The sequence below is a fragment of the Coregonus clupeaformis genome, chromosome 25, assembly GCF_020615455.1.
Source record: "Coregonus clupeaformis isolate EN_2021a chromosome 25, ASM2061545v1, whole genome shotgun sequence".
NCBI classification, from domain to species: Eukaryota; Metazoa; Chordata; class Actinopteri; order Salmoniformes; family Salmonidae; genus Coregonus; species Coregonus clupeaformis.
The window spans coordinates 17,518,303-17,540,795 of record NC_059216.1 but is presented as its reverse complement, the minus strand read 5'-3'; the positions used below and the strand labels follow the sequence as shown (position 1 = coordinate 17,540,795).

The window sequence follows — 22,493 nt, the reverse complement described above, 5'->3', positions numbered from 1 at the left end:
CGAGCCAATGCCTGTTCACCCCGCTATCATCCAGAAGGCGAGGTCAGTACAGGTGCATCAAAGCTGGGACAGAGAGAATGAAAAACAGCTTCTATCTCAAGGCCATCAGACTGTTAAATAGCCATCACTAGCACATTAGAGGCTGCTGCAGCCTATTGAAATCACTGCCCACTTTAAGAAATGGAACACTAGTCACTTTAATAATGTTTACATATCTTGCATTACTCATCTCATATGTATATACTGTATTCTATAATTGTTACGTTCTCCCCTCGGGTGTAGTTCGTCTGAGGAGGAGACGTAAATGCCTGGGCCTGCGCACACAAGGTAAACTAGATGAAGGTGGGAGAAATGTGGTGTGTAATGAACTAAAATAACCAGACAACAACCAGATTTCAAGGTTAGCCCTCGGGGGATGTTTAGTAATGTACTTAAACAAAATAAACAACACCCATAAAGAAACAACAAATCAATCAAATAAACCAGGGAAGGTAAGAGAAGGGAATATTTGGGAACGGGGTCCAATTAATGAAAATAAACAAAAGGTCCCTCCTCTTCTACACACCTAAACCTGCCTATCACACTCTAACCCTAACCCACTTTCCTACCTGTTTACCAAAAATACAGGGGTGACACCCGCCCGGCTAACCTAGTGTGTAAAACAATGGGTTATCTACGAGTGAATGTACACCCATGGGCAGAACTACCTTTCCCTTCTCCAGGACCTAGGTAGGGTGGAGTACATCAGGAGGACAGGCTGGAACACAAACAAAGATAAATTAACACAGCCAAATAACAAGTGTCCTCTCCCCTCTTCTTCGAGCTCACATGGCAAACAGGTATACTCTCGTCAATCAGCTACAGCAGCCAGGACTCCGGACCGAAGCCCACCATCGTCAGCCGCAACTCAGCACACCTGTAATGCCCAGAACACACAAACACACTACAAAGGAAAATGGGGAGAAAGAAAAATACGTCACACATAACAATAATATTCTACTGTATCTTAGTCCATGCCGCCCTGTCATTGCTTGTCCATATATGTATATATTCTTAATTCCATTACTTACTTAGATTTGTGTGTATTGGGTACATGTTGTGAAATTGTTAGATATTACTTGTTAGATATTACTGCATTGTCGGAGCTAGAAGCACAAGCATTTTGCTACACCCGCAAGAACATCTGCTAAACACGTGTATGTGACAAATACAATTTGATTTGATTTGATTTGGACTACAGGAAATGGAGGGCCGAGCACACCCCCATTCACATCGATGGGGCTGTAGTGGAGCGGGTCGAGAGCTTCAAGTTCCTCGGTGTCCACATCACTGAGGATCTATCATGGTCGAAACACCAACACAGTCGTGAAGCGGGCCCGACAACGCCTCTTCACCCTCAGGAGGCTGAAAATATCTGGCATGGGCCCTCAGATCCTCCAAAGGTTCTACTGCTGCACCATTGAGAGCATCTTGACTGGCTGCATCACCGCTTGGTACGGCAACTGCTTGGCATCTGACCGCAAAGTGCTACAGAGGGTGGTGCGGACGGCCCAGTACATCACTGGGGCCGAGCTCCCTGCCATCCAGGACCTCTATACCAGGTGGTGTCAGAGGAAGGCCCTAATATTTGTCAAATACTCCAGCCACCCAAGTCATAGACTTTTCTCTCTGCTACCACACGGCAAGCGGTACCAATGCACCAAGTCTGGAACCAACAGGACCCTAAACAGCTTCTACCCCCCCAACCATAAGACTCCTAAATAGTTAGTGCGGGTAGCTATTTGGTTAACTATTTAACTATCCGCATTGACCCTTTCTGCACAAACGTTTTTGACTCATCACATACGCTGCTGCTACTGTCTTTGTCTAGATATGTACATATCTACCTCAATTAACTCGTACCCCTGCACATTGACTCGTGTACATCGACTCGGTACTGGTATATAGCCAAGTTATCGTTACTCATTGTGTATTTATTATAACTTTTCTATTATTTCTTTATTTTCTTTCTCTCTGCATTGTTGGGAAGGGCCCGTAAGTAAGCATTTCACTGTTAGTCCACACCTGTTGTTTACGAAGCATGTGACGAATAACATTTTATTTGGTTTGGTACAATAACATCAGCTGCAGTGAACCTACCAGCGAAGGGCGGCCCCAAGCAGCTGACAGCGTTCACCGTGAGCATGAACCCCCAGGCCATGGGCATTTTCTCTGCCCCCATCAGGTCAAAGGTCAGGACAGGGAGCAGGACGTAGTTGCCAGCATCAGCAATCCCCAGGAACAAGCCAAAGGCTGCCAGAGAGACGTAGGATTTGAGCAGTGGGATCAACATGTACAGCAGACCTGGCACCGCAGGAGGACACACAGGAGGAGACCGGTCTTAGGTTGTGTACGGTCTGCAGCATTCACCTTGTACATTTGACTGGAGCACAGTCGTGACAATAATCGCCACACTCTCTTGTGTTGTATTGCTTTACTAACGGTCATAGTGACTGAGGTATAGGAGTAAGGGCAACCCACCAACACCAAAGACAGAGGCCTGGTTAAAGTACAGCCTGTTGATTCTCTCTGAGTCACAGATCCATCTGAAGATGATCCAGGAACAGCATGATGTTAGTGGCACTTTGGACTGGGATTTAAACATGCACACACAAACATGTTTGTTTTAATATCCTTGTGGGGACCAAATAATTGATTGCCATTCAAAATCCTATATTCCCTTAACCTAACCCTAACTCCTAATCCTAACCTTAAACCTACCCCATTAAGTCTGGAAAATGTCCCTGAATTGTCCTTGTTTTACTATCGTTGTGAAGACTTCTCGTCCCCAGTAAAACCAAAAACACACACATACAGGTATCTATCTATTTACTGAATGTATCCTGTACAGGTAGTACTAAGGGTATTTGTTGTCAGATTGTTACATCACAATAGCATCCCTTCCCTCTTTTTTAACCTAAACTACATTCACTCATCTTTGGGGTAAAGAATGAGTCAAATTACAGAATGTTTCCAAACTATAATGTCGTACTGTTGCAACTGAGCCTTCAGTTGTTTACATCAGTATGTAACTTACCAAGTGGACATATGGAATGAAGAATCCAAATTTACACAGTCCATTGGCTGCAACCCATATCAGAAAGACTGTCTTTCCACAGGCCAAGGTCCACAACAAACTTCTTCAAGGGAGAGTTCTTCAAATTATCCACCACACTTCTGGTGACACTTTTCAAACACATTTGGAATTTAAATCACTCATAGCCCATCAGCAGCACATACTGTAGCTTTTGAATATATCACATTTCTGTTTGAAAGGGTACACAAGGGTGCGCTCAGTCATGATGGGGTAAATGGTCCCATTACTGTATGCTCATCATTTTACATGGGGACCTGCAATGTAATAAAGAAATTAAAACTGTTGTGGGTCTGAACGTCCTGCAGTACCTTTGGGGTTGAGTGGCAGATAGGTGAAGCCGGTGATGACACAGATAATCATGAGGCCTGAGAACACTTGGAGACTCTGCCTCCAGCCCAGGGTGTCGATGAGGTACAGATGGAGCTGGGTCTGGACCAGGGCCCCTGCTGCTCCTCCTGACATCACTATCCCTGTGGCCAGGGAACGCTTGGAGGTGAAGTACTGGCTCACCATGATCATACCTGCCCCACAGGAGGAGGAGGGAGATGGAGGTGAGATGATGTGTTAGCTGTCCTGGCCTTGTGAATACAACAATGACCTACCCTCTAATAAGCTACAATATGAACTAGAAAAGTTATGGATGGAAGTGTCAGTGAATCCATAGTGTAACTAACTGCTAGCTAATGTCCTCCCTCCCCTGTACCAACCTGGGGTGAAGGCAAAGCTGGAGCCCACTCCAGTGAGGAAGCTGTGTGTGAAGAACAGCGATCCTAGATTGGATGCATAGGACGAGTACACTATGGAGATCATGATGATGAGGGATCCTAGAATGGAGATCTCTCTGGCCCCGTACCTGACTGACAGCTTCCCAGACAGGGGCCCACAGATCATGATGAAGCCGTAGCTGATGGAGCCAACCCATGCTACAGGCCAGCAGAGAGTGGGTCATAAGGTTAGGTAGCTAGCCGGTTTCAATGTATCTACTCTATAGCATGTGTAGGTCATTCATGCAGTTTGATAACTACTTGTTTATTACAGGTTTATCACCATTTACACATATCATGATCACAAAATCACTTTTGTAATACAAAATAGTTGTAATGTGTAGTTATAACAGTTGAGTTTACAGTGTAATGTTGCATTTTTTCAGTCTGAAAAACAGTTATTAACGGTATGTGACGCTTAGTGTAACTTGCCTGTTTTGGAACTTGTCTCCCCAAACTCATTGAGACTGATGAGCTACACTCCGAAGGAGTTGTGGTATCCCAGTACCAGGACATTATAGAGGAACGATGATAAGACAATCACCCATCCCCATCCTCCGGTCGGGGGAGGGCTTGATAGGTGGGGGTCTACGATGCTCGGGTTCCTCGGAGTAAAACCTCCTGAAGGGAATGGCAATCCGGAAGATGTGCATCTTGATGCACAAAATACACGGACCTAGGGTGCTGCCCAGCTTGCCGTGTTCGAAGAGACCTCTCGAGGGCTAAATAGTTCTGTTTGACATCACAATTGCCATACAGGTGTTGCCCACGTAATTTACGCACTGAAGGCCACTGGTCCGTTCATTCTAAATGTCTAATTCTATGCCATAGAGATCCTTTTAAATTACATTCGAATTCCTAATTCTATGTTCTATGCACAGGCCACTACCAGCTCAACTTTTGTTTGAACTTCATATCCATTGACTAAAAGACTAATAGGCTGCATTGTAATACATTCGGATATTTATTTTCAGGAATTGATTTCCATTTTTCTTATCAATTGCAAATCGACTTTTTTTAATTTTTTTTTTATGGTTTTCCAGACATAGAAGCTGTTTAGTTTATATTTTTTGTGTATTTTTTTGGTGGTTTTTATTTTATTGTACCTCTTTTTACGACTATTGCTGTACAGATGTTGATGATGTGTGTTCAGCAATTTAATTGGTCTCCAGTCCATTTAATCTGACGTTATTTTGAATAGAGTAGTGGCAGATGTCATCGCGAATAGGATGGATCACATGGTTACGCATAGTGCGTGTGTGACGTAGTAGGTTAATGGCTAGAAGATGAAGAGAAGATGTCTACTGCCATCCGAATATAGCAGAAAATAAAAACATCGACCCAATTCGTTCTACACTCCTTGCAATCATTTAGCGGTCTAGGCTACAACCACTGCATGGTATTGTTGCATAACGGGCACAATGGCTGTGGCAAATGCGAAACAAACGGTCCTAAATCCGGTAAGAGGCTTTTTACTAGACTACCCCTATTATACTCACATCTTCACAGCGAGACTCTCCCTTTCTCTACTAACGTTATAGGAATAAAAACATATTAGTATACCACATGCATGTTGTTGTCTTCAATAGGTCTATGTGCAGTTATGGCCTTTATCGTCTGTCGTTATGCAGTCATTTCGTTGTATAATTGTTGGGCCGAAATGCTGTTGGCATGTTTAACGATTTTATAGGATCTGGTGTTTCAATAATGGGATATAAGATATTGATAAATAATGCTATAGGCCACACACACACACACGGCGAATATGATTTGATTATGTTTGCCTACATATTTTGTCTTTATTAAGCCCATCTGACCCCTCCATCCAGGTGATTCCATTCACTGGGGCCATACCTGGGGGCCTACACCCTGGGGAGATGGTCCTTATCCAGGGCACTGTTCACAATGATGCTGACAGGTATGTGATAATGATAATGGGCGGCAGGTAGCTTAGTGGTTAAGAGCGTAGTGCCAGTAACCGAAAGGTCACTGGTTCAAACCCAGAGCCGACTAGGTGAAAAATCTGTCGGTGTGCCCTTGAGCAAGGCACTTAACCCTAATTGCTCCTGTAAGTCGCTCTGGATAAGAGCGTCTGCTAAATGACTAAAATTTAATTTAAATTTGTTGTTTTCAACCCTATCCCTAGCTTCATGTCCACATCCTGGTTGAATCCTAACCCTCAACCACAACCTTAACCCTAGCTTAATGTCCACATATCAGTTCAACCCTAACCCTAGCTTCATGTCTGCATCCCGGTTCAACCCTAACCCTAGCTTCATGTCTGCATCCCGGTTCAACCCTAACCCTAGCTTCATGTTCACACCCTGGCTCAACTAGAAATAATATGTTTACCCAACAAACAAATACATCAGTTCAACCCACTCAAAAATAATAATTTTACCCAGCAAAGAAATATGTTTAGCTAACAAAAAATATCAGTTCAACAAAAAAATGTGTTTAGTGTGACTTCAGTCAGAGACCCTGACTCAAGTCCCCACCTCAGCCTTAAGACATTTAGAAACTCTTCTCTATTACATACCAATGTGGTAACTGCAGGTTCCAGATGGACCTATCCTGTGGCACCAGCACTAAACCTCGTGCGGACATCGCCCTCCACTTCAACCCCCGTTTTAAGGGATCGCTGTGCGTTGTTTGTAACTCCCTGGTGCAGGAGAGTTGGGGCAGGGAGGAGACCCTTCAGAAGCTGCCCTACAGACAGGGAGCAGCCTTCGAGACTATCATCCTGGTCCATGATGATGTCTTTAAGGCAAGTGGACCAATGTCTGGGAGTTACCTTATTTACCGTACCCATGTTTAAGGTGACCTAACCAGGAAATTAGGCCACATACAGGAAAAACTCCCTATCCTACATTTGCTTGCACATTCACTACTGTTGAGTCAAAAGAAGCTAGTATAGTCATGCAAAAGTCAAGCAACTCTAATGTAATGGATTTTTGTGATCCTGTGTGAATGCTGTTCTCCTTTGTACCTGCAGGTGGCAGTAAATGGTTCTCATTTGTTAGAATACAAGCACAGAATCCCACTGGACAGGATTGACACATTTTCTATATCTGGGAAAGTCAAGGTGCGCGCCATTGGCTTCATACCAAACTCAGTAAGTACCCCCTCCAATACGCTTACTATAAGTCCATAGAATAGATCATGTTTTCAGCTCGCTCTATAATGAATGTCTTCATTATTATTTTCTCCTGTAGGCAATATACTCAATCTCAGGTGAATCAGGTGACCTGGTGAGTTGTGTGTTATATTTGCCATAAACTATAAAGGATAGATCTATATTAGGCAACATGACCAATTGCATCAATATGTTGATAAGTGTACAGACATGGCCTATATCGGATGCATTTTCAGAGTCTCCCTTACAAAGGCAGTCTACTGAAAGGGGTGAGTCCAGGACAGCACATCACAATCAAGGGACAGGTCAGCATGTACCCACACAGGTAAGCAATTGGACAGTACTGAGTATTTAAACCATGTTCCAAGAAACTAGACAGTGTACCTTTTGAGGGAGTGTGTACTGCCCAATGCCCACTATCCATGACATCACAGGAGGCTGCTGGAATGGAGCAAATGTAATGGCATCAAACACATGGAAACCATGTGTTAAATACCATTCCACTAATTCCGCTCCAGTCATTACCATGAGCCCGGCCATCCCAATTAAGGTGCCACCAACCTCCTGTGCATGACAATGTAGAATAACCTGCATCATTGTTTTTCTGATGAACCTCTGTCTGGCAGCTTCACTGTGAACCTCCGCAACAACAGCAGTGAGAACATCGCTCTGCACCTGAACCCCCGGATGAAGTCGGCCATGTTCATCAGGAACTCCTACCTGAGTGAGTCCTGGGGACCAGAGGAAAGGGAGCTTCCCTTCTTCCCCTTCTCACCTGGGGAGTACTTTGAGGTATGCTTACTTTGTTCAGCTGGATGCTGTTTCTAAATAAGCGGTTCTCACACCATCTGCACATCGTGTTACCTGTATTATTGGAACTCTTACTAGTCTTTTTCACTGCAAGTACTCTCTCTGCCCCAGATGCTGATCCTCTGCCAGCCCCACCAGTTCAAGCTGGCGGTGAATGGCTCTCACCTGTTGGACTACAGGCACCGGGTGCAGGACCTGAGCACCATCAACCAGCTGGAGATCATGGGTGACCTAGAGCTGATGGATGTCAAGCTGTGGTGACCCATGACAGAGGCAAAGCTAGGCTACGCCCCAATGGGCTAAGCTAAGCCATATTCTGGATGACAGGCCCGTTTACAACTCCCCCACCCTGGGCAGTGAGCAGTGCTTGAGCCGGCTGGTGTTGAACTGGCCTGATTGTGGGCTCCAATGTCTGAGCCATGAGGTTTACAGCTGAGGTAGCCTTGGATCTGTTCGAGTGGATCCACAGGATTTTACAGTCAATATACTTGTATGCACTATCTGGTGCAATGTGTAAGGGAATCTGGTATGTGTAATGACAGGAGTATTATAGAAACAGACTCGTTTACACCTTGCTCTAACCTGGACAGGAGTATTATAGAAACAGCCTTGTTTACACCTTGCTCTAACCTGTGGGTTTTGTGATCTGATCAATATGATCCAATCACTATTTTATCAAGGTTTGTCATGTCTACACATGGTATTAAAATGTGTCTCTTATCCGTCCACTGGGTCCGCATTGTGACCGGATTTCCTGGTCCCTCCCTTAATTCTTTCAAATTAATTAATTAATTTTAAGACTATTATTAATGCCATAAGTCAATGGCGCTACCTGTCAATGATTTAGAGGCTGGTATGATGATGATGATGATTTAAATGGTTTGACCCTCCAGATCTGTTTACAATTGCTTGTCTGACTACCTCTGGAGGTGCGGGAAGATATGATCACAATGTGTCTTTTAATCAGCTACATCAGTCTAAAAATGTGGGCACAATCAAGACAAATGTTAGCACCAGGTATAAACGGGGCTATAAACTCATTGGTGGAAGGCCATAAAATGTCCATTTACATTGACCCTGATTTGGAAGGGCTCTACTAAAATATATCTTGGAGCTGCACTATTTTTCATCATAAAATTAAATGCTTAAGCCTAATCACTAAAATAATCCATAATAATTCTCATTCATCCATCTCAGGTTTTTCAGTGCTGAAACAAATTATAGGATGGTTACAGTTGTTGCTTAACACTCAGAATATATTTCTCAGGAATATGAAAACCCTGACCATATTTAATGTTCTGTACCTGAGGGAACATGTGGCTATTTATTTACCCTCTGTAGGATATGTGCTTCAAATATCATCCAATAGATGGTTTAAAGAGCATACATTAGAAAGGCAATATGACCTGAAAGGTTACATCACAAGGTCAAATACTCTTTCATGTGAAATCGCAGAAATGGCCAAATCAAGTTGACTAAGCTCACCCACCATATGACCTAGGGTAGGCTTCAATCTGTATCTCCGAAGTATCGCGGAAGATCCGAGATATAGCTTGATTGAAATGCAAAGGCAACGTTCATGGAGACTGCATTGGAAATTACGTTTACATTTTAACACCGCTCTTCCGCGATAGGGATTAAATCCAGCCCCTAGTCTAGTGCACTTCAATCCAAGCACAACTACAATAAAGGGTAAAACTAATTGCACTGGTTGGTGATGGTTCCAATGAAAATAATAAGGGCTGGATTCAATCTGTATCGCGGAAGATCCAAGTTAAAATGTAAAGGTCATTTCCGATTGAGCCGACATATGCAGCGTTTACCGTGAATGCAGTCTCAACGAACACGAGAACATTGCCTTTAAATTTTAAATCGAGCTATAACGTGGATCTTCCGCGATACTTCTGTGATACGGATTGAATCCAGCCCTAAATGTGTGCTAATCAATTAGTGTTGTATGTATGACTGTATGGCGAATACTTTTCTTGCTTGGCCAAAAGTCCAGCGCTATAGCGCGCTTGTAATTTAAAGGTAATTTCCGATTGAGTAGACATATGCAGCGTTTACCGTGAACGTAGTCTCCGCTAACGTGGGAACATTGCCTTTACATTTCAATCGCGCTATAGCGCTGAACTTCGGCGATACGGATTGGATTGAGCCCTAACCATTTGAGAGCTGGTAATTCCTGCCACCTCTATGCACGTTCTTTCAGTCAAGCATTTCACCCATTTTCAGCCTTATTATTTAGTTAATCAATTCTGTTTCACTGCTGAGATGTCATGCTAGTGATGCCTACTGTTTCCTTCTGCTGTAACCTACATTATATGAAGAATCTACTGTATGTAATGCATTATAAATAGTTAATGTGCTTTTAAATAAATGTATGATGATTGGGTTAATTTTTCTATTTGTTCATCTGTCTAGCAGGTCCTCATTTACCTGTGATATCTATGCACAGCAGTCAACTGGCCCATTTTTCACACTCAAAACATGCAGAAGAAAAGGCACTAGTATAAGCAGAGAGATGTATAGCTCCTTTTCCCATCCGAAAGGCGGTACCCTACGCAGGACAATGTTCCCAAATGGAATCAAGGTTCGAAATGATTATGTTTTAGTCAAATATATCCGTTTAGGCTTCTTGCGTTCAATTTGCAGTCAAATTATACATTTTTGTATTATGTTCCGGCCCCCCGACTATCTGCTCAAGAAGAAATTGGTGTAATGTGATGCTTTCCCGATGAGCAGTGGTTTCCTATGGAGTTTGCTTTGCTACATAAAAAAATCCACGTAGCTTGGGGAAATGCAATTAGTTCTGAAGTAAGCCTATACCACAAGTCACTTCTTGACGTTAGCGTACACAAAGAGGTGAGTATGTCTGCTGGTGACAGAGGGCCCTTGTTTTCCTCTGTATCTCTATGATGCTGTGGCTGGAGGTCCCAAGGCCTCAGAACCCTGATGAATGGACCATTACAGGACCCTTGAGCAGGACTCTCCCTCAGTACATCATGTAGAATGATTTTATACTGATTTTGTGCTGTTGAATCGTTTGTGTTATTCTCATTTAGCTACACTTACCAAAGGCACTCGTCACAAGGCTACCATTAAATACCTACCGAAGGATGTGTGACGTGATAACGCATTGCTTTCAACTGGTCACCTTGAGGCTTGGCTTCAACAGATAGAATCTAGTTCCTTAAAAATATGTGATTTTATTAATATATCCACAGGAAATATAACTTGAGGAAAAGAAATTACCTTGGTATGGCACAACAATACAGAATCTTATTAACATGTAACTTAAAAAAATTTATGAATTAAATGATATGATATGCAACATGATGACAACTCTTGTTTGGTGATTGACTGTAAACCAGAATCTCATCAGATAGAAAGGCAAAGACCCTGTCCATCAGTGATCAACAAGCCATAGTCTGTTGTACAAAAAAGAAATGGCAGACCTGTGATTCACCACAGAAATAAAGCAGCTTTTCTTTAACATGTTAGGAATAACTGTCACAACACAACCTCTTTTCCCCCTTTAAATAGCTGACACACAGCCATACTGTACATACATCCACCACTCCTTTCCTTTGTGTGTCCCCCTCCCAGGACAGTAGACTATGCTTCAGTCGAAGACAGGAGCACAGGACAAGCACAAGTCCCCTGGGCCCTTCACCGGCAACAACCCCCGCTATGATGCAGTTTGGCAAGTCGTTGGCTTAGGAGAGAAGGTCCCAGTTCAGTTCAGTTCTGCTCTCAGCAGCCAAATAATACCACAGTCTTTTAGAGGCTCAAGTCCTGTGATTTTAAATGAAGGAGAGGATATTGGTTACAGGCATTTAGGGTTGAGACGACCCACTGTTTGGCACAGGTGTGGATGGAGGAACTGGGGGGAGTGTTTTAGGGATGGACGGATATTTGAGTGAACTCCCTGTCAGACAGAGCTGAGTTTGACCAGGCCTCTGACAGAGTCCTCGTGTAGAGAGTCCTGGCTGGCTGGGTTGTAGAAGCCCTGAATAGTGTGGCTGTGTCCCAGCGGGCTGCCGCAGGGGAGCATGCCCGGTGGCGAGGGGGCTTCCTCGGGCGTGAGGAAATGGTGGTGGCCGCCGTCCGTGTGGTGGTGGTGGAGCGCTTCGCTGTGGTCGTTCCGGAGGGGCAGCATGCCATTGTCACAGCTGAGGTTGGGGGTGGAGCTGGGGGGTGTAGGCTGGCCCCCCAGCGGCAGGGCTCCAGAGCAGGGACCGCCTAACGATGTCCTGCCCGGTAGAGAGGCCTTGTCTGTGAGGATGACCGGCTCACTCTGCATCAGGGGCGTGGCGGCGGCCTGCAAAACGAATTTGGTGCTCTGAATGCACTGGTCTTGATCACACTGAGACGGGATAAATGGAGAAGGGTCGGAAAGGAGGAAGAGAGAAAGAGAAGGAGAGATATGGAGGAAGAGAGAGATGGAGGAAGAGAGAAAGAGAAGGAGAGAGATGGAGGAAGAGAGAGATGGAGGAAGAGAGAAAGAAGGAGAGAGATGGAGGAAGAGAGAAAGAAGGAGAGAGATGGAGGAAGAGAGAAAGGAGAGAGATGGAGGAAGAGAGAAAGAAGGAGAGAGATGGCGGAAGAGAGAAAGAAGGAGAGAGATGGCGGAAGAGAGAAAGAAGGAGAGAGATGGCGGAAGAGAGAAAGAAGGAGAGAGATGGCGGAAGAGAGAAAGAAGGAGAGAGATGGAGGAAGAGAGAAAGAGAAGGAGAGAGATGGAGGAAGAGAGAAAGAGAAGGAGAGAGATGGAGGAAGAGAAAGAAGGAGTAGAGATGGAGGAAGAGAGTGACAGTGAGAGTAGGGAGAGTAATAAGACGTGAGACAGAGGAGATGTGGGGATAGAAGAAGAAGGAAAACAGATGAGAAAGGAGGAGCAAAAGGTTAACATGAGGAGTGTAGTGAATGAAATAGAGAGAAGAGAAAAAGAGAAAAGATCTTGTTAGTAACCTTGTTAGAATGCACAGTAATCCAACACCAGAGAAAAACACACTAGGGCTGACCCCACTTAGTCGACTGGTCGATAGGCTGTTGGTCGACAGAGTTCTTTAGTCGAGCAGTAGCAAAACATTTTTTTATGTTATGGTGCACAAGACACCTGTCTGATTGGCACCAGTCAGAGTGGACTGATCCATTGCGGATGCCGTGGGGATGGCACAGTCCATCACTAAGACATGCTACTGAAATTGTATATGGTTATATTATGTACAAACAATGGTGCAACACTAATAATAATGTAACAAATGCATTTTCTCCCACGTTGGATATATCAGTGCACTGTTGAATTGGCTCATTTTCCTAGACCATGTTGCTATGTGCATAATAGTAAAGTTCATTCATCATATTGGTGTTGAGAACAACGAGGCGGAGGCAGCAGCGGAGTGAGGAGACGAGAAAACAGCTCTTTCCTTAATAGTCTAAGAAAAGTGAGGAGAGAGGAAAACCCAACTTAATTAGGACTATAATCAATAGCCTAACTGTTAAATGTGCCTGACTTTATGAATCATCCATATATATCTACAGAAATAAGACAGATCCTGCTTCTGTTGCGTGTTTGAGTGTTTGTTTAATAGCCTACTGATTCTGTGAGCTCCAAACCTCACGCAGCCACAACATGTCGGATAAAGCAATTTCACAAATGTGGCTGTTTTTAATCTTTGCTATGCTGTAATAAAGGGCTCTCTGGTATTTACACTGTTCCAAAAGGTCAGAAAAATTATATTGTAATCTAAAAGCACTTGTTTGTCACACATAATGCGCAGCTCTCACTCCTATACCCTTCTTTTTCTTCATCTCCTACGATTGATCATCATTATAATAATAAGTAATGTCATTATCATTAGTAAGCTTAGTACAGCAGCCTTGAGCTGTAGGCCTAGAGTGCATCCTGTTTAGCGGTCTTAATACCTTAACTTACTTAGGCCTATATTTCAATATATAGGCTACTGTATCAATCAATCATTCTTACGTTCGTTCATGTCATCACACAGCATACGAGTCATTCATGTTTTGAAATGCAATCAAGCATTTTAGTTTTAAAATGAAATAAAGCGACCCCTGAATAATTAGCGTTAACAATAAATAAACCGTTCCTTGTCGGCAATTACATTCACGAATGCAAACAAATGTTTTTTGTCTTTGCTGTAATAAAGGCTATACAAACTTAGAACAGACTCTCTGGTACGATTCTAATTTATGTAGTGTTGTTTACATTGTTCTAAACGGTCAGATGTTTATTTTATTTTAATCTAACAGCACCTGTTTGGCACACATAATATGCACTCAGCGCTATCTCCAGTAGTTTCCACATCTAAATCAAATTTATTCCACACATTGATTTCCACTTTCCCTCCTGAGCAACCAGTAAACATTCCCCCGTTTCGAGTTTATTTTTCTTGTCCTCTGCATCCATTTTGCGGTCATGTGTTATGTTTTGTTTTTTTAAGGGGTGGATTAGCTTTAATATTGCAGATAGATTGTGGGTTCTGTCAATGTAATTGTCTGCATCCTTTCCAATCCCCCATATATATATTTTTAAAAATATTTCTTCCTTTATTATTTTACCCTAATCCTACCACTCCTCCCCTAAGTGGAGTAAAATAATGGTCAACATTACTTAGGCTTCTACTTACAGCTTATACATACTATATACATTTTACGGACACTGTATATTTTACATCAGTTATCTTTTTTTATTTGTGTTTATTTGTTTTTAGTCCCACCCTTCAGCTACCCTCAACCCCTCCCATCTATCTCTGAAAACCATCCAGTTTTGATTTCTAATTGCCATATTTTTCAAATGTGCTGTAATGTTTCACAAAAGTACTGAACCTTTCTATTCTCATAGCTTCTACAGATTGTAAATTAAAGATTAATATTTTTACTAAAAGTATTATATTATTGATTGATTGACTATGGCTTTTCAAGTCACCCAGGAGTGCTATTTGCAGAGTTAGTTCCAGGTAAATGTTGCAATTCTTCAGCCATTCCTGAACCTGTGACCAAAAACAAGTTACATATGGGCAGTACCAAAATAAGTGATCTAATGATTCTGTCTCTTTGCAGCAAAATCTGCAGAGCTGGGATGGTTGTATCTCCCATATACATAACATTCTATTGGTTGCATAATGTTGTATAATAATGTAAATTGAAAAACAATGTTTTGAATCCGGCGTTCTGTGTATCAGTTCATAAACCATGTGCCATGGAATCGGCACATCGAAAAATATATATTTCAAACTATTTTGCAACCTGTATGGTGCAGCTGTCAATTTCTTTGTCCTTCAATTAAACTGATGTGATTATAACTAATTTATTGATGTGATTATGATAGGCTATAGGTCAGGCCCCATTAGTCACATAAAGAGAACAAGGATTGAGGGAATAGGGAATGTTTTTCCTAAACAAATGAGGGATTTCGGTAACAGAACTTTTCAGTCAGAAATGGCTGTAATTATGTTGCAGCTTCAGCAACACGGACAGCACGATAAACACTGTTGATGTTCTGTGGCGGTCACTGCAGCAGGCAGGAGAGAGGGGCAACGGTTGCTAGTCACAGAGGCACTCGCTGTCTGAGCCTGGCCCGGCACAATCAAATCAACTGCGGTCGGAATCTCTCTAGGGTCACTTGTGTGTCTTAATTATTTCATCAAACAGTGTGCTTAAAGCATCAGACAAGCTCAGTGCCTATAGTTTTTTTTTTTAAAACACATAGGGCAGGGTTCCCCAACTGGCAGCGGTTTTATTTGCCCCCAACATTTTTGTTGTTGTCGGGGACAGCCCTAAAATACACAGTATTCAATGTGACTCAAATGCATAGTGAAGTCAATACATGGAGTTGAAACAGCAGGCCATTAAGTCAGCTAATGATTTAGCTCTGTATCTCTGTAACCTAAATAGTGTCCATGTAAATCAAACATCTAAATGGACTGGGAATCAGCCAGCAGTGCACTGTTGTTTTAGCCATTGAACTAAATGAGTCCTTGTCTAGCCTATCTAATAATAAGGACCCTGGGCCTAAACACCTCCCTCTGCAACTGGATCCTGGACTTCCTGACGGGCCGCCCCCAGGCGGTGAGGGTAGGCAACAACACATCTGCCACACTGATCCTCAACACGGCGGGCCTCTCAGGGGTGCGTGCTTAGTCCCCTCCTGTACCCCCTGTTCACCCACGACTGCGTGGCCAAGCACGACTCCAGCACCATCATTAAGTTTGCCGACAACACAACGGTGGTAGTCCTGATCACAGACAACGATGAGACAGCCTATAGGGAGGAGGTCAGAGACCTGGCAGTGTGGCGTCAGGACAACAACCTCTCCCTCAACGTAAGTAAGACAAAAAGGAGCTGATCGTGGACTACAGGAAACGGAGGGCCGAACACCCCCATTCACATCGCAAAACTGAAGGCAGGCAGAGTGCACTCAGACAGACAGAGACACAGAGAGAGAGAGCGAGAGACATTTTGATTTGAAAGTGATAGAAGGTCATCTGTCCCTCACATCTCAATCATCTGTCTGACTAAGCATAAACTAGGTTAAGAGTGTTTGTTTTAACTTAACAAGTTTATTTGATCACTTTCATATCAGTCAATCTCCTTTTATGAGCTTGGCTTCTTTTATAGCCACTCAGACAACTTAACCCCTGGACTGAAACTGTTTTGCTAGCCAGTACAGTAGCTAGATAGTAGTTCTGCTCCTAGAAGCCTGGCACGAGAGGCTATTCTCACATGGCAGGCTCCTAGTCTCTTCTTTGAAGCATAGCTACTGAAGGAGAATGCTCCAGCCAGTAGGCATCATCTGTATAGGAGGCAGAGATCTGAGCGCTCACTGACAGAGCCCTTATTGTCTCCAATACTGTCTGTCCGCTGGTACCAGCCAGGCCTGGCGACAAAGACACTTTTCAAAGAGCATTATACACAGGGATGAGAACATTAACAGCCAGGGCACCGGCCCCACCCCACCCCACCAGACAAACAGACATTGGGAGAGAAGAGAGACGCTGGAATCTACAGTACATTAACCTATTGGAAAACCATGGATACCGGTAGCTGAGAAAGCGTCACACTGTATTTGCCTCTTAGACCGACAGGAGCAAGGTCCATTTGGAGAGATCCTTTAACGTGGGCTATATTTCATCATGATTAGTTTAGCCCCAATGTCAGCTAGTTAAGATCGAAAGCTTCTCTTTGACAAATGCACAAATGAGCTCCACAATCCCATCACTTTTCCAAATCTAATAATAAGGGCCAGCTTTGGCAAAGTTGCACTCCTTAGGTTACTTTCTAAAAGCATTTATAAAAAGTTTTAGCTCCATACTGCCCTTTGGAAAAAGAGGCATTATTTACTAATGAGCTTTGACTATCTACTTGGCTGTAATTACTTTAGAGGCTGGGGAGGGTGAGTTGCAGGACAAGGTTGGGTCTGGGACTGCTGCCCACTGTTCTGCCCAGGTGTGGGTGAAGGAACAGGAGGGAGAAGAGCCAGCTATTTCCCAAAGCACTGGCTGTCATTACCCATGTTGGCATGCTGCTCTGTGCTAGGAGCCTGTGAGGTATTGAAGTTGAGCTCTGAATTTTAGCCCTGGTCATGAACCGGTCATGGTCAGCAAACTACAGGAAGAGCAGCTGGCACAGCGCTAGGGAGAGAAGAAACACAACTAACCAACCCTGGCCTAGCCTAGCCTGAACGAAGCCCTGCATGTCTGCTCTTGATCTGCCTGACTGACTGACTGCATGACAATCTGACGCACATTTAGGATATATCTTAAGTGATTCAGGCAATTAAATGATGACAGCTGTCTAAACATTGATTCATTCTAGGGCTCTTCAAGCTAGATTATTAGTTTGACACATAGGTGAGAAGCATTCTATTAGTCATTTGTTTAATGAATTAACAATCACATGCCAAGTAGACACCACAGAGATACTGAGAGAAAGTGAAAGTCTGAAATGAGTTGTGTGTGTCATCATCCATTACTCGACAAGAAATGATCAAGTTGAAACAGCAGTCCATAAAATTCCTGAGTCTATATTTGTACCGCTCTGTAGTCTAAAAATAGCTGCCAGCTACAACAGAAAAGGAGAAAAAACATTACAAAATGAGATAAAGATGTGCTGGTAAGAAGTAGAGAGAAAACGGACAGCGAGAGGAAGAACAAAGCTGATGGTGTTTTAACTAGAGGCCATGGCCACTGTTCTACATGCCACGTCGCCCACAGATACTGTTCTCCCACGGTTCTCTCAGTCACTTCCTGACTGGGGCCTAATGTGACGGATGGTGTAATATGACATGACGTTATCCTTGTAATCTGTTGCAATGGTGAAGAAGCTTCTCTAGATCAGCCTACAATGGCTTTACAAAACAGATACATTGAAAAAACAGCAATACTCTACTGTACAGTACTGTCTTGTCCACACTCGATGATTATTAGTTCCCAATTTGCCTACGTACATTGACAGACTGCCTTTCACTATTACAAATCAAATCAAAGTTTATTGGTCATGTACAGTCGTGGTCAAAAGTTGAGAATGACACAAGTATTGGTCTTCACAAAGTTTGCTGCTTCAGTGTTTTTAGATATTTTTGTCAGATGTTACTATGGTATACTGAAGTATAATTACAAGCATTCCATAAGTGTCAAAGGCTTTATTGACAATTACATTAAGTTTATGCAAAGAGTCAATATTTGCAGTGTTGACCCTTCTTTTTCAAGACCTCTGCAATCTGCCCTGGCATTCTGTCAATTAACTTCTGGGCCACATCCTGACTGATGGCAGCCCATTCTTGCATAATCAACAATGCTTGGAGTTTGTCAGAATTTGTGGGTTTTTGTTTGTCCACCCGCCTCTTGAGGATTGACCACAAGTTCTCAATGGGATTAAAGTCTGGGGAGTTTCCTGGCCATGGACCCAACATTTCGATGTTTTGTTCCCCGAGCCACTTAGTTATCACTTTTGCCTTATGGCAAGGTGCTCCATCATGCATTTTCCATCACCAAACTGTTCTTGGATGGTTGGGAGAAGTTGCTCTCGGAGGATGTGTTGGTACCATTCTTTATTTTGGTCTGGAGACATGCTTGGCCAGTCCATCACCTTTACCCTCAGCTTCTTTAGCAAGGCAGTGGTCGTCTTGGAGGTGTGTTTGGGGTCGTTATCATGTTGGAATACTGCCCTGCGGCCCAGTCTCCGAAGGGAGGGGATCATGCTCTGCTTCAGCATGTCACAGTCATGTTGGCATTCATGGTTCCCTCAATGAACTGTAGCTCCCCAGTGCCGGCAGCACTCATGCAGCCCCAGACCATGACACTCCCACCACCATGCTTGACTGTAGGCAAGACACACTTGTCTTTGTACTCCTCACCTGCTTGCCGCCACACACACGACACCATCTAAACCAAATAAGTTTATCTTGGTCTCATCAGACCACAGGACATGGTTCCAGTAATCCATGTCCTTAGTCTGCTTGTCTTCAGCAAACTGTTTGCGGGCTTTCTTGTGCATCATCTTTAGAAGAGGCTTCCTTCTGGGACGACAGCCATGCAGACCAATTTGATGCAGTGTGCGGCGTATGGTCTGAGCACTGACAGGCTGACCCCCCACCCCTTCAACCTCTGCAGCAATGCTGGCAGCACTCATATGTCTATTTCCCAAAGACAACCTCTGGATGACGCTGAGCACGTGCACTCAACTTCTTTGGTCGACCATGGCGAGGCCTGTTCTGAGTGGAACCTGTTAAACCGCTGTATGTTCTTGGCCACCGTGCTGCAGCTCAGTTTCAGGGTCTTGGCAATCTTCTTATAGCCCAGGCCATCTTTATGTAGAGCAACAATTCTTTTTTTCAGATCCTCAGAGAGTTCTTTGCCATGAGGTGCCATGTTGACCTTCCAGTGACCAGTATGAGGGAGTGTGAGAGCGATGACACCAAATTTAACACACCTGCTCCCCATTCACACCTGAGACCTTGTAACACTAACGAGTCACATGACACCGGGGAGGGAAAATGGCTAATTGGGCCCAATTTGGACATTTTCACTTAGGGGTGTACTCACTTTTGTTGCCAGCGGTTTAGACATTAATGGCTGTGTGTTGAGTTATTTTGAGGGGACAGCAAATTTACACTGTTATACAAGCTGTAGACTCACTACTTTACATTGTAGCAAAGTGTAATTTCTTCAGTGTTGTCACATGAAAAGATATACTCAAATATTTACAAAAACTTGAGGGGTGTACTCACTTTTGTGAGATACTGTACATGGGACAGCAGAGTTGGCTGTGTGTGAGTGCGAGTGTGTTTGTGAGTACAGGAGTATGTGTCTGTATGAGGTGTGTGTGTGTGTGTGAGCTTGTGTGTGTTTTGTGTGAGTGAGTCTATCTTTGTCTCGTACTACAGGAGATGGCGTGATGGCTGTTCAACAGTATGATGGCCTGGAGATAGAAGCTGTCTTTCGGTATTTACATGACGACCAACTATGATTCAACGGTGCTATATTTCAATGGAAATTATTTATCCTGTTTAGTCAAGCAAACACATGCACATTCTCTTAAGTTGGTGACTAAATATAGATTTAGTTAGTGGCGACACATTTCAATGGTTCCCTGTGAAAATTAATAACTGTAGTATGTTACACATAACAATAACAACTGGTCCTAACAGATGGACTCTATTTCTACATGTGATAAAGCGATGGAATGTCAAACCTGTCTCCCAGCCAGCACAACCAGCTCAAGTATTCAACAGTTCCAGATGGCCATGACACATCTTTAGAACAACTCACTAAAACCAGAGCTACCATCCGGGACACTGGATTATTCTAACAGCCTATTGGATGAAAGTTCTGAGGAGTGTAGCGAGTAGTGACTGTTCATTAGAATGTAGGAGAAGGGAAACCGTCCTCTTTCTTCCATTCCCTGCAGGACTGGTGGGGTGAGGTTGACATTTACACTTCCACTCCCTTTGTTCTGAGACACTCCAACACCAATTACACTGTCTGCTGACAGGGCATTGTTTAAGTCAGACTCACTCCACCAGGGTACTGTAGGACCCTTCTCTCTAAAATAGCATTTATTCTCATTTCCTCTCCCCATGTCTGTTACTGTCTCTCTCCCCTGTCATCCCTTTCTTGCCATCTATCCATCAATCTGTTTTTGCCATGCCAAAACCTCCCAGCACAAGAGTTAGATTGTCAGCATGTCCAGTCAGTCTGCCTGATAAACTTGTGGGAAGCAGAGGGGGAAAGAGAGTGCACTGCACGAGCACAACACACGTCCCTCCCTAGGGATCTCAGAGATGTCAGAGAGGGGGAGAGGGGGAGAGTGTGACGAGGGGGGGGGAGCCAAGGAGTCACACAGCATGAGCACGGTCCATAATGACATTGCATGTCGCGCACACACACCAACACCCACCCACCCAGCCCCTCCTCCTCCCTGCAGCTGACCTATTTCCCAGCCATAATGCCAAATCACTGAGCACCATGGGTAAAATCTGTGTGAATAATAACAGAAACAATCCACTATTTGGAATCCCAGCAGTTGACTTGTTCCAATCTGTTGACCAGATATGGAAATGAGATTGGCAAAATAGATTTGGCTTTTTAGATTGAGAGGAGCTGGAGGGAGAGAATGAGAGATTAACAGCCTTGTCAGTTGGCTTGCTAGCTTGGGATGAGGGGAGCAGTGGTATTTATTCATCAATCCTAACTGGGGGAAAAGAAAGAGAGAGAGCGAGAGAGAGACTCTAAACCTACTCTGCCCTTGACCCCATCGCGTGGAAACAGGGCCATGGTCCAACTCTAAACCAATTACCAATGTTGATGATTGCAATAATACACCATGATGCTGCTGGTCATCATAATTCCCCAGAGTTTGATTGGGATAGTTTATCTATCTAGATGGCAAGGCAGACAGTAGAGCCGTTTGTTTACAGATGAAAAAAAGAGCAGGATATAAGACAACAGCTAGACAATCAGGCTACTATGAGAGGAGAGCTGGAGAAGCTGGCACTGCCACACAATCAGGGCCTGGCACAGCAACCGCTGCCATACCCTTTCCTGGGTTTTTCAGGTTGAGTCAGCCAATGATGATCACTGTGCAGCCACCCTCCACTCAAGGCCCGGAATGGCTGACCCAATGATATCACTGTTCAACATGCTTGATCTTTCATAAGGAACCTATAGCTATCTAATCTTCAAGAGGCCAAGTGATATATGGTAATAAAGGCAATACATAAGCCATATTAAGATGGTGGGTGTGGTTTGGTTTGGTTTGCACTGACATGGTCATAAGTAGGTTTGGAAAAGACACAGAGTGGAGAATGGCTCACCATGTGGCTCTGTGATTGGGTGGATCCATACATGGTGATGCCATTGGTTGGCGGGGTGGGCTGCGGCGTGTCTGATTGGACAAAGCCTCTTCTGTCGATGAGACTGAGGAGAGAGAGAGAAATATCTGAGAAAACCATTCAATAATATCAGAATATTTTAGATCCCTTCCTCGACAAGTGAATACGGCTACAGCCCAAGTCTATTTCAATTCTGTACTTTGAGGCAAGGCAGACACTTGTGAATTTGCAGAGATTTGTGAATGAAATACTTTGCTTTCCTTGCAGACATCCTTACACAATGTAACT

General features: G+C 43.7%; 3 protein-coding genes across 8 annotated transcripts in view; 1 reads left to right on the top strand and 2 right to left on the bottom strand.

Moving 5' to 3' along the window:
* Window positions 1-2,034: 2,034 nt before the first annotated feature.
* On the bottom strand, window positions 2,035-5,023 carry LOC121538768 (monocarboxylate transporter 2-like). Its single transcript, XM_041846930.2, has 2 exons — window positions 3,844-5,023; window positions 2,035-3,657 (listed from the first exon to the last, which is right to left on the bottom strand). The coding sequence occupies exons 1-2, from the start codon at window positions 4,025-4,027 to the stop codon at window positions 3,410-3,412; spliced, it is 432 nt and encodes a 143-aa protein (XP_041702864.1). The 5' UTR covers window positions 4,028-5,023; the 3' UTR covers window positions 2,035-3,409.
* A 143-nt stretch (window positions 5,024-5,166) lies between these two features.
* LOC121538769 (galectin-8) lies at window positions 5,167-8,566 on the top strand. 2 transcript variants are annotated; one of them, XM_041846931.2, is made up of 8 exons: window positions 5,167-5,360; window positions 5,730-5,818; window positions 6,457-6,667; window positions 6,896-7,015; window positions 7,116-7,151; window positions 7,273-7,361; window positions 7,663-7,828; window positions 7,958-8,566. In XM_041846931.2, exons 1-8 carry the CDS (start codon window positions 5,322-5,324, stop codon window positions 8,105-8,107), a joined length of 900 nt encoding a protein of 299 aa, XP_041702865.1. In that variant the 5' UTR covers window positions 5,167-5,321; the 3' UTR covers window positions 8,108-8,566. The 2 variants fall into 2 exon arrangements, with proteins under 2 accessions (XP_041702865.1, XP_041702866.1); XM_041846932.2 differs by having other exon boundaries at window positions 5,708-5,818.
* Window positions 8,567-11,039: 2,473 nt separating this feature from the next.
* The window catches only part of LOC121539158 (palmitoyltransferase ZDHHC14), a 111,419-nt gene continuing 99,965 nt past the window's right edge, over window positions 11,040-22,493 (bottom strand). For 4 of the 5 annotated variants that reach the window (XM_041847452.2, XM_041847451.2, XM_041847455.2 and 1 more), the window contains 2 exons: window positions 22,188-22,290; window positions 11,040-12,215 (listed from right to left, as the gene is read on the bottom strand). In XM_041847452.2, the coding sequence (XP_041703386.1) occupies window positions 11,781-12,215; window positions 22,188-22,290 (538 nt within the window). In that variant the 3' untranslated portion in view covers window positions 11,040-11,780. The remainder of the gene's footprint in view (window positions 12,216-22,187; window positions 22,291-22,493) is intronic. The other variant, XM_041847454.2, reaches the window with a different exon arrangement.

What these genes read in the sequence shown, in the direction of transcription:
- LOC121538768 (XM_041846930.2), bottom strand. Translation starts at nt 4,027, where the DNA reads ATGATCTGTGGGCCCCTGTCTGGGAAGCTGTCAGTCAGGTACGGGGCC. An exon ending in CAGCTTTGCCTTCACCCCAG is followed by an intron (nt 3,658 to 3,843) that starts GTTGGTACAGGG and finishes CCTGTGGGGCAG; the next exon opens with GTATGATCATGGTGAGCCAG.
- LOC121538769 (XM_041846931.2), top strand. Translation starts at nt 5,322, where the DNA reads ATGGCTGTGGCAAATGCGAAACAAACGGTCCTAAATCCG. An exon ending in GTTCACAATGATGCTGACAG is followed by an intron (nt 5,819 to 6,456) that starts GTATGTGATAAT and finishes TGGTAACTGCAG; the next exon opens with GTTCCAGATGGACCTATCCT. An exon ending in CACCTGGGGAGTACTTTGAG is followed by an intron (nt 7,829 to 7,957) that starts GTATGCTTACTT and finishes TCTCTGCCCCAG; the next exon opens with ATGCTGATCCTCTGCCAGCC.